Here is a 13,560-nt window from a genome sequence, read left to right as displayed (position 1 = left end):
ATCTGGCCTGACCTTGAGTAATATGGCTTTAGAAGCAGCAAGACTAAATTGCTTTTGGACAAGAAAGCATTAGGAAAGAATATGTGATAACCTTTCACTGTAACTGAACTCTATCTTATCATTTTTTGTTTTCAGCATTAAATGCACTAACTTGAAAATGGGTAAATGAGGAAGGAGTAATATGCAAGTACTTTATAGCTTGCTTTGATGCCAGTTTTCTGACTAGTTCAGAAGGAACATCACCCTTCTATAACAGAACTTACTAGCTCATCTCAAAATTGATGAGAAAAAAACATTGATTTGAGATCCCACAATACCTAACAAAAAGAATGTTTTGTTGTAATTATGGTATGGCTGCTGCTGCTCTGCTACAGTATTACTTCCCTCTGTCATCCATCCGTTCATCAAGGATCGGTGGTACAAACAGCCTTCGTTAAGTTCTTTGTCATCTTTTTATAAAGAAAATCCCTGGGACTGGGATTCCCAGTAGTAGAATTTTACGTGCTGGTCTGCGTTTAGAGATACTTCCCAGAAGCAGGCATCTCAYGTGCTAAGAGGACTGAGCTCTTTCAGTCCCACTTGGTAACTGGCATTCTCTCTCACAGGTACAGTTGACCCAAGACACGTTCACCCATGATGTATCATCCAGTGTGATCTAATCCCATTAGCTTATGGGAAGATAAAATCACATATGGACATTTAAAATCTTTCAGAAAAGGTGTGCACAATTTGTGTGTAATGTTTATGTATGCATTACACTTTTCTGTATTTTTTTTCTTCTTACTAGAAGACTAGAAAAATGGTCACCTCATCAATAGTGATTACGCCAACAGTCTGCTCAGGAAAAAGAAAAAGTGAAAGTCTCTGACTATTACTTGTGTATTGKCACTGTATAGATGTTCTTCCCAGCAAGTCCTTGATATTGGCCAGGGAAAGAGAAAATTCCCTGTCAATCATCTCAAATATGTGTTGAATAGGATAAAAGAAATAAATCTTGTCCTTTCCTATTTCTCAATAATGAAGTAAAGTAACCTTCTGCTTCCTTTTTTCTGTATGCACCCCTGTTCTTCCTCAAATTCCTGTAACAGAAAGCAGACCATCTACTCTCCGCCCCTAAAAATGCAATCCGTTAAAAACAACTTGTTCTACTGTAGTACAAAATCACTATCTTGTCTCTGCTGGTGGCTGCTGAGCTAATCTCTAGTGCAGCTATGTTGACTGTTAATGTTTTTGTGGTAATCTCCATGGGTTTGGAAGTTTTGTTCCTGAAACAGTGCTGCAGTTCAAATATTTTGGCAAATTGAAAGCAAATATTTTCAGGAAATTAACAAGATGAAATCCTGGTGACTCGTATAACATGTTCCATGTATTTGCTCCTGTCCATTTTGCTAGACATTTAACCACAATATCCAGGGGCCATATTGCTCTTGCAGGGTTTGCACAGGGACAGATGTGGAAGACCATAGCGTAATTTAAATGTGTGTATTTATAAATATCTATTTAATGACATAAATCTGTCTCTTCTTTTTTTTCCTTGCCCCAACTGCATGTAGGTGATGATTACCAGTAGAAAGTTTACTTCAACTAGATTTAAAAATGTGTGTATTTAAGAGCAGCTCTCCTCCATGCTATTCCTAGGAAGTTCTCTCAGTAGCCCTATCCTTTCCAAGTGACCTGTGCATCATGTTTCTATTAATTCTCAACCTTTTTGGAAGCAGAGTGTTGTTTGCTGCTGACTTTGCATAGGCAGTGGGCTCTGGTCTTGAGGCTCTGCCTTTTAGAGCGCATGGGGTGCCAAAATGCTGCAAGGAGCTGCTATATTCCTTTACAGTAGGAGTGACAAAGTGGTCGGTAAACTACTTATATTTGCAGAGTGCAAGAGTGCCTCCAGATCAGGCTAGCATAATGGTGGTCCCAAAAAATTACAGCATGTACTGTTCCTAGAGACTGGATCTCTGGTTGTCCCTCTAGTCAGTTGATTTGCAAGCTGACCATAACAAAACCCTTCAAAGGAACCATTTGTGCTTATTGGGATACTGCTGTTCCTGTGTTTCTGCTCGTTAGTTGTCTTTCGTGTCGATATATGAACTGGTTTTGCTATTGCATACACAATTTAGGATTTATATGTTGGGCTGAATGATTTGTATAATTTGCATTTGTTATGTGTATTTTGTGACTTGACTCTGTTTGAAAGGGGTGGGTTTTTTGTAGGCTCTTCTGTTTGAAAGGAGTGGGTTTTTTGTAGGCTCTTCTAAGCCATGTGTACGTTCAAATTCTTAATATTTATTTGTACATTCTCACAGCTTTATAATCTTAAATATAATCCCTAAAGAGTATTTCTGCTTGAAAGTCAAACTTAGTTTTCATAATTGCTTTGCATCCCTATTCAGATTTGAATAGGAAGCACAATTTATATAGAATTCAAAAGGTGTGTGGGGGGGAACCTCATGATGGCCCTAACTCTCTTGTCAAAGTTGGATGGTTCTTTAGGGGCAATGTGCTATGTCAGATGGCCATGCTTGGGAGGTCTGACATTTAGAGACTACTCAGAACCCAGAGCTGCCTAATTGAGACCAGGATTAGGATAGAAATGCCTACAAGTGACCCCTGCTGCATGTGGACTGATAGATCTCTTTCATTTAAATAAAACACCTTGTGATCTTACTACAAAAACTATTTTTTAAGAAAAATCTTTCACTGTAATAGTAATCAATTATTATTTTCCCCCGATTAAATAGAGATAATATCTAATTAATAGCTAATTATTATTAAGAATAAAGAAGACAATGTTGTTTGACATTGGCGTTAAGCCGTGCAAAAATTCCCTGATACTTTTACATACCATACTTAAGAGTACTTGAATGACCATACTGATGGCAGCTCTTACCAGAGGCTTAATTACATCCTCAGTCCTGTGCACAATATCACTAATTTCATTGTTTTGAAGGCCTATTTTAGTAAATGAAAATAAGCATGTGAACATCAGGGCCTGTAAAATTTTACTATGTATTAATTTGAAGTGTATGTGATTTTGTAGGTGTCGATTGCCTTTTAGAGATGTACCTGTAAATACCAGCAAAAATAGCAAATATATTTCACTTTTCATTAGTTTATCTTTGTTTTTCTATTTTTGATTCTTTTTTTATGCCCCTTTAATTTTTTGATTATGATACAGAATGAAGCATGAAACAAACGGAAAAAAAAAAGTAAACTCATGAAAATATCTTCCCTTCCAGAATTATTTGCTGAATTTATGTGATGGTATTGTCAGTGCAAGATTATTTTGAAGTAGTATTGTGCGTTTTCTTACCTGATGTGAAAGAATGGTAAAACAGTGGATGTCATAAATCACTTCTTAATTCATTTGTTTTCTAGTATATTTTTGATTTGCTAAAAAGCTTCTAAAGTTGTTTTTTCTGTATTTATTCCAGAGTATGAGTTCTTTTATCACTGCTTAATCATTCTCGTTTGTAAAAGATACATTTGTCTTTTCTGTCAGCTTTGCTGCTATTTAAAATTCTATGAAAAACATCTGCTAGTTTGGAATTTAATGTTGCATTTTTCTGCATACAATAGAATCAGCATCATTATGAAAAGAATTAAATAATTATTTTAATCTTTAATTTGCCTTATTTTATACAGAATTACTTTATTATTTCATTTTATCAGATTTTGTAGGGATAAAGAGAGGTCTAGTTAATTAAACAGCAAATTTTTATCACATACATAAGTATTGTTAGGTGAAGATAGCTTCAGATAATTCGTGAAGTGAGTGTTTAAAGATTGAGCCAGTATTTGAAAAATCATCCTTTACATTTTCCAGTAAATTACACTTATTTCACCGAATGAGCAGCTCCACAGTGTACTCATCTGAAAATGCCTTGTGAAAATCAAATTATGATTAGATTAGAAAATACCTTCTAATGAATAAGAAATGCTTATTTCAAGCGTTACAAGAACAGAATTGCAAAGGGTATTGTATACTTCAAAAAGGGGAACTTACAATATAAATGGTTTTCAGTTGTAATGCTGAAAAAATAATAATTTATATAGACTAAAATTATTTTGCGGTCATATTTCACCAATGCTTTAGTTTTTGTTTAGTGAAACTTCTTACTTTGTTCTCCAAACTGAACTGGATGTGCATGGGGAATGGCGTTAATTCACTAATAATGATGTTTCCTGCGCCTGTTGATATTCCTGGGAGTTTAGGCAGCTGCAATGCCAGACACAGATTAAATAATATATATGTATATATTAATTTATATTTAGGAGTTATAAGAATATTAAAGTTGCAGAGCTAAGCACCAGAAGCTGCCTGTTCCAACCTTAATGTAGTCTTGTTGTAGATATACATTATGATAATTCTGTTCCTTGTTATACTGAAAATCTGTTTCAAATTTTCTTAAATGCAAGATTGTCATCTGTCTTTTTGCAGTTCTGCACTCTATTCCTTGTCTCTCACATACATTGAAAAGTTAAGTATCTTGAAGAAATACTATCTGATCATGTTGTAAAAAGCTGCATCACAAGTGATAGGCACCGAGGGATCGAATTAACGCTGCATGAGAAGTGGAGTTGTTATCAAAATACTTTAGTTGGTGGTTTGTTTCTGTTTCTCCTACAATTAAGCTGAGGTCGAGATACTATAAGGTAGAACTACCACTTGCAGCTTCCCAGGAGAAGCAAATGGGAACTAAGGATAACATGGAAACTAGTTGGAATCTGCACAGTTTTGGAAAGATGTTGCCTGATATGGTTCCCTGCAGGAACAGTGAATAAGACTTAGTGATTCTGGAAATTTCTCTGTATCTTGAATTCCACTTATATGGTGATGCCCCCTAGTGGTGGAGTGGATTTGACATATTTTAGGATGCTCCCACATGTGTGGGACTAATGCCTCTTTTCACAGGAAGGATGGGGTATTATTTTCTGTTGTTCCATRAGCTGATTTCAAGTTCTGAGACTTCATATGTTTTAAGCTATGATTTGAGTTATTAAACGGAAGTAAGATGTAGCATTTAGAATCTGGGGGGGGGGGGTATTTTCACCATGATAATGCATGGCTCCTACCAAGTTATTTTTAGTTAAATATTTCTGGTGTTTGGAAAAGAAGAATTTAGTTGGTATCTGTAAACATACCTGGATGGGACACTTCTGGTTCTCGAATTGTTGTTAGTGTGTTCTCATGGGCAACATTTTTCCTCTATCTTTTTCTCGTGAGGTTGATTACTGTTTCTGCTGTGGTCATTGCCAGACTTCTTCATTAGAATTCTTGCTTTTCATACAGCTTGCACCTTGGTGACCTTAAAAAAAAAAAATGCTATTTTGAAACGCACTCACTCACTCACTCCTGTATGTATACATATGYGCATATGTGTGTGCATATATATGTAAAAGATGATACTGAATTTTGGGATTACCAATGAAAGCAACAGGAATAAAATTGTTAGCTTTTCAAGAGCTATACTTGCTTGCTTGATATTTTTTAATGGAAGCCCTAAGACTCCTATCATAATCTTTGAGGATTCTGTTATGGCACTGTTGTTTTGAGAGTTAGTTTTAGCACTTTCATGACACCTGAAATCAATGGATGCATTCATGGGTTCAGACCTGCAGGTTGAACATCTGGTGAAAGCTGATGAAGGCAGAACACTTTCACCAGAGGTTCTCGTACTTAAAATTTCAAATTGTAGGTCTGTGTCAGAGCCTGAGCCTGTTAAACCCTAGGGGATAATGTATAGCCCATCTGTTCATTGAAACTTTTGCCTGAAGGAGTGATTGTAGGATGTATTTATATTCTCGGTTGTAGTTGTGCCTTTTCAAATATTTAGTTGATATCTTTCAACTGAACTGTGTTTTTGTTTTTCAAAGGTCTCCTAAATTGGTATACTCTTGAAACACATTTTAAGAGTGTTGCAGAACTTCCCTATCTTTAACTTGTAAAGACAGGGAAGAACTCAAGCCCCACTTCATTAATATTATTTCCCCATTCTTAGTAAACTGCTGCTCCCAAGAAGAATACAGAGAATCATCTGAGACTTCTGTTGTTCTACAAGAAAGTATGCAACCCTGTGGGATTATTCAGTTAAATTATTTGTCTGAATACCTTTGCATATCTGTTACACTCTAAGAGTGTARTAAGTTGTTACATTATTTTGAAGGGAGAGTACTAATGATTTTACAAAATTTTGCAAAGATGGTTCCTCCGTCTTTGTATTAGAATTTAAAATTATTGATTAAGTTTATAGGTAGTTTATGTAATAAAACAAAGCAGTATTCAAATTTTAATGAGGATTTTCTTCATCTTTTCTGAACATTTTGAAAAGGAAAAAGCTTATAGATAATGTTAAGCAATTAACAAAAAAAAAAAAAAAAATTGTGGAATCTTTTTTCTGGCTGAGGAGATGGTATTTGTCTGAGACATCATGACTTACCGTAAATGATTTAGGCTAACATTTTCATGGGAAGAACAGAGACAACATAATTATGAAGGTGCTTCAGGTGCAAATATTGGCACCAAATTACATTCATTTGTTCTTGTAGGATGTTTGAATGAATAATTACATTGACTGAGGAAGATACTAAGGCTTGTCTACATGAGGAAGCTAACACAAAATAAGTTATTGTGTGAATTTAAAATATAATAGCTATTCAGCCCTAACTCCTTACACGAACAATTTTATTCTGTACTACAAATGCCCTTTCACAGTTTAGTTGACTTGAAAAACATGCAACTTCCCTCTAGCCCCAGTGAAGAATAAATATTTATATAGAGAGTTAGTTTGGAATAGTTATTTCRTGAAAAAAATACATTGTTAGCTTATTCAGTATCTTACAGCCCTCCTTAAAAGCATTCTTAGGACAAAGTTCAGTATTATGGTGCAAATGTATTCTTTCAATTACTTGTTATACATGGGCTTACAGCAAAATATATTCCTTCTAAGTATATTTATGAAAGAAATGTTTAAATTTTTGAAATGAAGATACAACAGTAAGTTCAGTGTATCTTCACTAGAAACGAAGGTACTAGCCATGGTTATGCACTGATGGTTACGTGTGATAAATCAGTAGACTCATTAACCACATTAGATTTACTTGACTTAGTTTAGTTGACCTATAAGGCCTAACGAGGTAAAGAAAATGACAAGATTAAGTGTCTGGGTTGTTGTAGGATTTTGCCGTAAGTAAGTTATTTTCAATAATGATAAAATTACAGGACAGCCTTCATTCTCTTGCATAATAYTGAGTGAACATAACAAAAGCTGGATTCCTATGTATTGTTGCTTATATAATAGGTAGTGCAAGGAAACTAAATGAACACAAGAGCTACCCTATGTCCAGTGGCTTCTGAAGCTGGCTGCTGCTCTTCTGCTTACTGGCTTTCAAACACAGTGAATTCTGGACATAAATATGGAAGCCTTCAGATGGGAAAATCAGAAAATGATTGAATGCATGTATCTCGTAGGTCCTTAAAGAGAATAACATTGACTCTGTATTGCCGTATTTAAATACGGTATGCATTTTGTCAATTCATAAGAATGTAGTGTCAAATACTTTAATTAGCTTGTTTTCAGTTTGCATGAACTACTGCTGTTCTAAAAAAAATGCTTTATTTTGAGGAGCTTTGATCACATTAAGATTTATCATCTTAATTTATCTCTCTACATTTCTTAAATATATTTTCTTTGGTTATATGTCTTTCTAAGAAAATAGAAAAACTGGGATTAGAGCTGCATGGAAACAAACAGCGTTTGGAACAAGCCCAGCAGGATGTGACAGGAGCCAGAGAGGAGTGCCTAAAACTGACAGAACTGCTGAGTAAATCTGAGCACCAACTGCACCTCACCAGGTACCCCTTATCCTATTACATGCTATAGTACCAATTTAATTCTGCTAATTTTTGCCACAGGCTTCCCAACAGTTGTTATAGATACTTGCAGTTATTGGCTACATGTGCTGCCCTCAGTCATATTGAAAGTGAAGATTTAAATAAAAAATGAGTTACAAACTATAATTTCTGGAAGTGAATTACTGGGGTGAAGAAAAGGCAATGCTGAGCTACAGTGATGAGCTGCCATACTTTGGGGCAGAAAGAAGAGTGGGGAGGAGCACAGCTATGTTCTTTTTATTGTTGCTGTGTTTGATGTGACAGAGATATTTTAAAATAATGTTTTAAGTCATATTGTATGGCACCTTTAAGCATAGGAATTCACAYATTAATAACATGAAGCTACTGCAGCAGATTGACCAGGAACATATCAATATACATGATTATGTTAAGCTTCATGGAAGATTAAGTAGTTAAAAGGTAATATTACAGTCTGTGAATGGGATAAAAGCTCAAATACGTGAAGAGGATGTTTAAATGACTTTCCGAAGTGGAGATGTGGTATAATGCAAACATTACATGACTGGAGACTTTCTATGAGCTTATTCCATCCAAGGATTAAATGGAAATGCCCCAAGGTTTTTACTATACTATTGTGTATGCCTTTCTAGAAAACTCCAGAAGTTTAACTGACCAATAATCCTACAGCTGCCAAAAGACAAGCTGAAGAGAAATATTATCTTTTGCCACAAACTCAACATTTTCATTTTATTGTTCATGAGGCTTTGTTTTACTTTTTTCAAGAGTGGACATTCAGAAGCAAATCTGGAGGCTTTTACTCAGTCCTTAAGCAAGAAGTTGAGTTAGTTTAAATTTTACATGGGGGGAAAAAAATGCAGATTTTTATCACTTAACAGACTGTCTGCATGTTTATCCAAGTCTTGTACTCTTCAGGCTTTGTGAGAATTCTGCCATTGAGTAAATGGAAATAAAATAGTCTCATATAAACTATTAAATTCAATGAATCGCTTTTTTATTCAGATACATTTCTGTGTAATTCAGAGCACGGTAGTTTAACAGATGGAAGAAAGTACCACTCTAACAGCCTGTATTTAGAGAATAAATATGCTAGAGGTTAATGAACTTGAAAAAAGTTTGGGGTGAGTTGTTAAGATATCTAAAGTTTGAATTTAGCAGAACTTTACTAATAATGATTTGTTGTGATAGTTAACCAAATGGCTTACCACACTCCTTTTAGCAATAGGCTGATTATATGCAATAAGGTTCTGGATATCTTGGAGGAAATCTGACTAGCCAATATATTTTTGCAAAAAATACTTAACTTGTAAAAATGAGGACTGTCAACTACTTTTACACAGCGTGGTACTTAAAGCTGGGTACCTAACATACAGATGATTCAGGTAGCTCTTTAATCTACTATCTCTGGCTCAGAAARTTCCTGAGCTGCAAATCACTGGAGGCTGAAACAGTATTTTAAGGAAGTAATGCTCTGTGCTTGCCCAGTCCTGATACTGTTTCATAGAAATCTGCTTTTACCTGCTTTTGGAGCCAGACGCTGGAGTACACTGACCTAGTATGGCCACTCTTATGGTCTATTTTTTTTTCTTTCTTGTTTTAATAATTTGTGTTCATGATATGGGCTCTGCTTATAAATGTTAAAATGTGTTTTATATGCTGATATATAATTGTCAGAACAATTTTACCTATTAAAGCATGAGAAGTGGAATCAGATCATCTTCCCTGATACTCCTCAAATTCTAGAGTACTATGTTCTGTGTAGCTTCTTCCATCATCCTTATCTTTGGAGTATCTGACTGCTTTCCAGGAATACATTACATGATGTTGCTGTCGCAGGTGAAAGAAGGRAAAAAAAAAAAAAAAAAGAATGAGAGATTTATTGTTCCTGAACAACACCTACTTACTGTCCTCACCTGTTTTCACTGGTAGGGTCAGGTTAGAGCCATTCTCACAGTCCTTCCCCCTGCCCTGAGTCGCAGAGGAAAAGATCCGCTGCTGAAATGAAACTTGTCCTCAGCATGTACTCTTTTTTTTTTTTTTCTTCCTCTCAGATCACTTCCTGCCAGAAAAGATTTTCTGGTTTAGTGAAAGTTTAAAAGTTAAATATCTGTAGTGTATCTGTTTTGCATTTTGAACCCAATATATTTTTAATGGCTTGGTACATCCATAGTTGTATCATATGAACTTTACTCACTTAGTCTGCCTTTCTTCGTTCTGTTCCCTTCACCTAAAATGGCAGCTGTACTAGTGAAAATACTTCAAGGCTAGTGGTAATGGCAATCCTATGGGAGTTAGAGTCATTCACTGTGGCACTTGCCAAGGAAAACAGATTTTAAGCTCTAGAGTCCTGCCTATGGGAGGTTGCTGCAGAAATTGCACTGATTTAGTGTGCCTCTTGGGTATTCTGGCCTTGGCCTCATCTTGCTGATTTCCCTATTTTCAGGACAGAACCAGCTGGTCAAATCCAAGTCTCTTCACAAAGCTGAACTTGCAGGAAGCCTGTACCACTGTTACACTGTAGATAGTCTTTCTGTTGCCTTGCCTGAACCAACTTGTTCTGGCAAAAATTAGAGCTAGCTGAGGAGTTAAAGAATCCTTTGTTTTATATGAATAGGTGTATTACTAAAGAGAAAGGCTTGGAGAGTTAGTTTTAAAAAAAAAAAACAAAAACAAAAAAAAACTTATTTTTGGATATTGTAAATAATGTGTATGAAAACACTGGAATTAAATACATGAAAACCACACAGTAAATATTATAGAGGAATAGATTAAATGAGAGAATATGCAATCTATGTCTTAAAGAGACAAAGAAAATGCTCTGCAAAACTATTCTTTCTTTAGAACTTTCACTTGTTATGTTGTATTTTTGTTTTCAAACACTGATGATATATTACCAACTAAACGGCTTCTAAATTAAATGTGCTTCTTAAAAACCCAAGAAGAAAGGTTACAGTTAGCTTTTCTAAAATATTTCCATGGATTTTAGGTTTGCCTTTTCCTGTAACCTTTGTAATGGAGCAATATGTGACAGAGCATTGTGTGCAGCAAGCAATATGTTGCCTAGAAATCCGTGCTATTTAGTTAACATGCATTCTCTGCTATTGAATCTAGTTAGTAATTCTAATTTGTATGTTTTCAAATGACTGGGAAAATAAAGAACTTTTGCAGTGTATTCTTGATTGCTTGATTGTCAGTCAGGTAACTTTGCAGATGTCATCTTGCTGTGAGACTKACCATGTTTATTTTAAGCTCCATTTAAGGGTTTTAGACTCCCTTCCCCCCCTTTTTTTTTTCTTTCCCTYCTGGTTGTTTCAGCTTTGTGGGTGCTTGTGTGAAATCTACAGTAATRGAAGAATCTGCTGAAATTACCCCGGAAATCAGTGTGAAATTGCCATTAATTCAGCAAGGTTGGGTCTTGCWAAACGAAGCTTATCTAAGTCCATTTTCAGAGAGTGTAAAACAGATCTGTTCTTGGTTCATGAGAGAAWAATTGCTAAAAATCATTTTAGTGTGCTAGTGGAAAAGATTGCATAGACGATGCAAGATGTTAAAATCTGTGCAACCTATTAATATGTCATCTAATTTTTTTTTTCACTCTTTTTATGTAATGGAATAGTCATTAACAATCTTTCCTCTTTTTGTTACAAAGCAAACCAAAAGTTAGTATTCGTTTCAGTTGCAGTTGGATGTAGGTTGTTTGCATATGCCAAAGAAGTTAGTTAAAAATGAAGTAGTGCGGAAGTCATTGAACTTCAAAATATGACTTCATGTGAAGACGAACCTCTTCTCAGGCATGGAGACAGAGAGGGGGTTCATGATGTGTTTGACTAGAAWGTCATGTAAAATTTGCTGGGAGGTGTCACTGAAGCCGATATATTCTACTTTATTTGCTTGTGTGCAACATTCTGAGCAGTACTGAATGTCCGCTCGTGAATGGGGAAAAATTACTTAAATGGTAGCAGAACTCCTGCTTCTAGGTCMAGGTATGTGACCTGCCAAGATAATCTGAACACTTGTGTGACTCTCTTGAAAGATTTATATTAAAGAAAAAAAAGGAGAGAGAGAGAGAATAGTTTATATTACAGTGAGGACAGTGGCTGTTGTGGTTCTTGATGTTGCATTTATGTTTCCCCCCCTCTTTTCCCTTCATTTTTAAAAATTAGATGATGAAACATCTCTAGAAAGTAATATCAYGCAGAGAGAGGCATTTTGAATGTACGCTTGTTTTTAGCAGTGCTGTAGCCTTTGCAGTTCTGGATACTTGCTGTGGATCAGTGCTTCTAGCAGCCTCTTGCTAGTTTCAGCAGCTCCATTAACATTAATTGTAATACATGTATAATAAATAAGGCACATCAATCTCTCCTTCCACCTCCAGTTCTTGTGCCATTAGTTATCCACGGAGGCTCTGCTGTGGTGCTTTTGGGTGTCGCCAGAATGCCTCGTTAGAATTGCAGCGTGCCTCATGCATCCSTTTGCCTATTTAAGCTGCACTATTATATTCTAAAATATAAGCTAACTTCTCTGTTTACAGAAGGTGACTATACATAGCCATCTATGCAATTGAACAGTACCTAGTATTATCTGTTGGGTTTTTCTAGTGGCATCTGTTAGCTAGCAGCATACTTACTGTGGTGCTTTTTCAACAATTTTAGCATGTCAGAAAGAGCCCATCATCTATGCTGGAAAGGAGGTAACAATCCAAGAAAAATGCTGTTACTAATATTAAATTGCCGCGATATGCTTCATGTTGCTAGACTGACTGATTTCTGAAAGGACCGATAACACTTCTGTGGGGGGGAGCAGTGTTGAGGTGTAAGCTGTGATTGATTTCTAATATTTTTTTTATATCCTGTTAATTTTGTACAAAAACATTATTTTAAAATGCAGGGAGGAGTGATAACATGTAACAACTCTGATACCTAATAAACTTTTTAGATTCTGCTTCATATGTTTACTTTTCATTAAATTTAGGGATGGTTGCGACTATGTTGTTGTGATTCAGTCAACATTTATTTCTATCTGTTTTTCATATACAAAGGCACCGGGATGCCAGAAAATAAACTGTTAACGGAGAATTAACTTCTTTGGCATGCTTTCATACTTATCTTCCAAATTAAAGAAAATGAAATGGGCAGAAGCGGAGTGTAGATTACCTCCTTTTTGTCAAAAATGGTGGGAATTTGAAAATTAATAATAAAAAAGGGAACAGATGCAGTAACATGCCAGAGGGAGATTAATGTGGAGAGTAAAATCTGTGAGCAACAAAACTGAAGCAAACTGAATCAGTGGGAGGTGGTTGTACAATCAAAATCAGGATAAAAGAGAAATTACAAACAACCCTGCACTTGTCAAAGTAGTAGTAATGAAATCCGGGCTCTGCCAGCAGCGCGAACCTGTGTTAGCACTTTGGGGTAAGGCCGGGAGCCGGGTGCCAGGTAGGAGGGCGGCGCGAGGCTGCTGGGCAGCAGCCATCGCGTGCCGAACAGATGGCCGCGAAAGCTGGCCGGGGAGGGGCTCCTTAGCAGAACTAATCAGACAGTAACAGATAGGGCAGCTGGGAGGACTGACCACCGCGCGGCGAGCGGCGGGGTAGCCGCGGCCTGCCCCGATGTGTGCAGCGGTGCGCCCCCGGCCCCGCCGGGAGGAGGGGGGCCTTGAGCCGCGTCTTCCCAGCGCCGCCGTGGGCGAAA

The 13,560-nt window shown here is 36.4% G+C and overlaps 1 protein-coding gene across 5 annotated transcripts in view; it reads left to right on the top strand.

Annotated features, from left to right (window-relative positions):
• The window catches only part of SDCCAG8 (SHH signaling and ciliogenesis regulator SDCCAG8), a 112,844-nt gene that overhangs the window by 33,501 nt on the left and 65,783 nt on the right, over positions 1-13,560 (top strand). For all 5 annotated transcript variants that reach the window (XM_085300600.1, XM_085300602.1, XM_085300597.1 and 2 more), the window contains exon 13: positions 7,710-7,852. In XM_085300600.1, coding sequence (XP_085156726.1) covers positions 7,710-7,852 — 143 coding nt within the window. The remainder of the gene's footprint in view (positions 1-7,709; positions 7,853-13,560) is intronic.

The sequence above is a fragment of the Rhea americana genome, unplaced genomic scaffold (genome assembly GCF_003343005.1).
Source record: "Rhea americana isolate MKP2758 unplaced genomic scaffold, rheAme1 scaffold_166, whole genome shotgun sequence".
In the NCBI taxonomy this organism is placed as follows: Eukaryota; Metazoa; Chordata; class Aves; order Rheiformes; family Rheidae; genus Rhea; species Rhea americana.
This window is presented reverse-complemented; position numbering and strand designations above follow the sequence as displayed.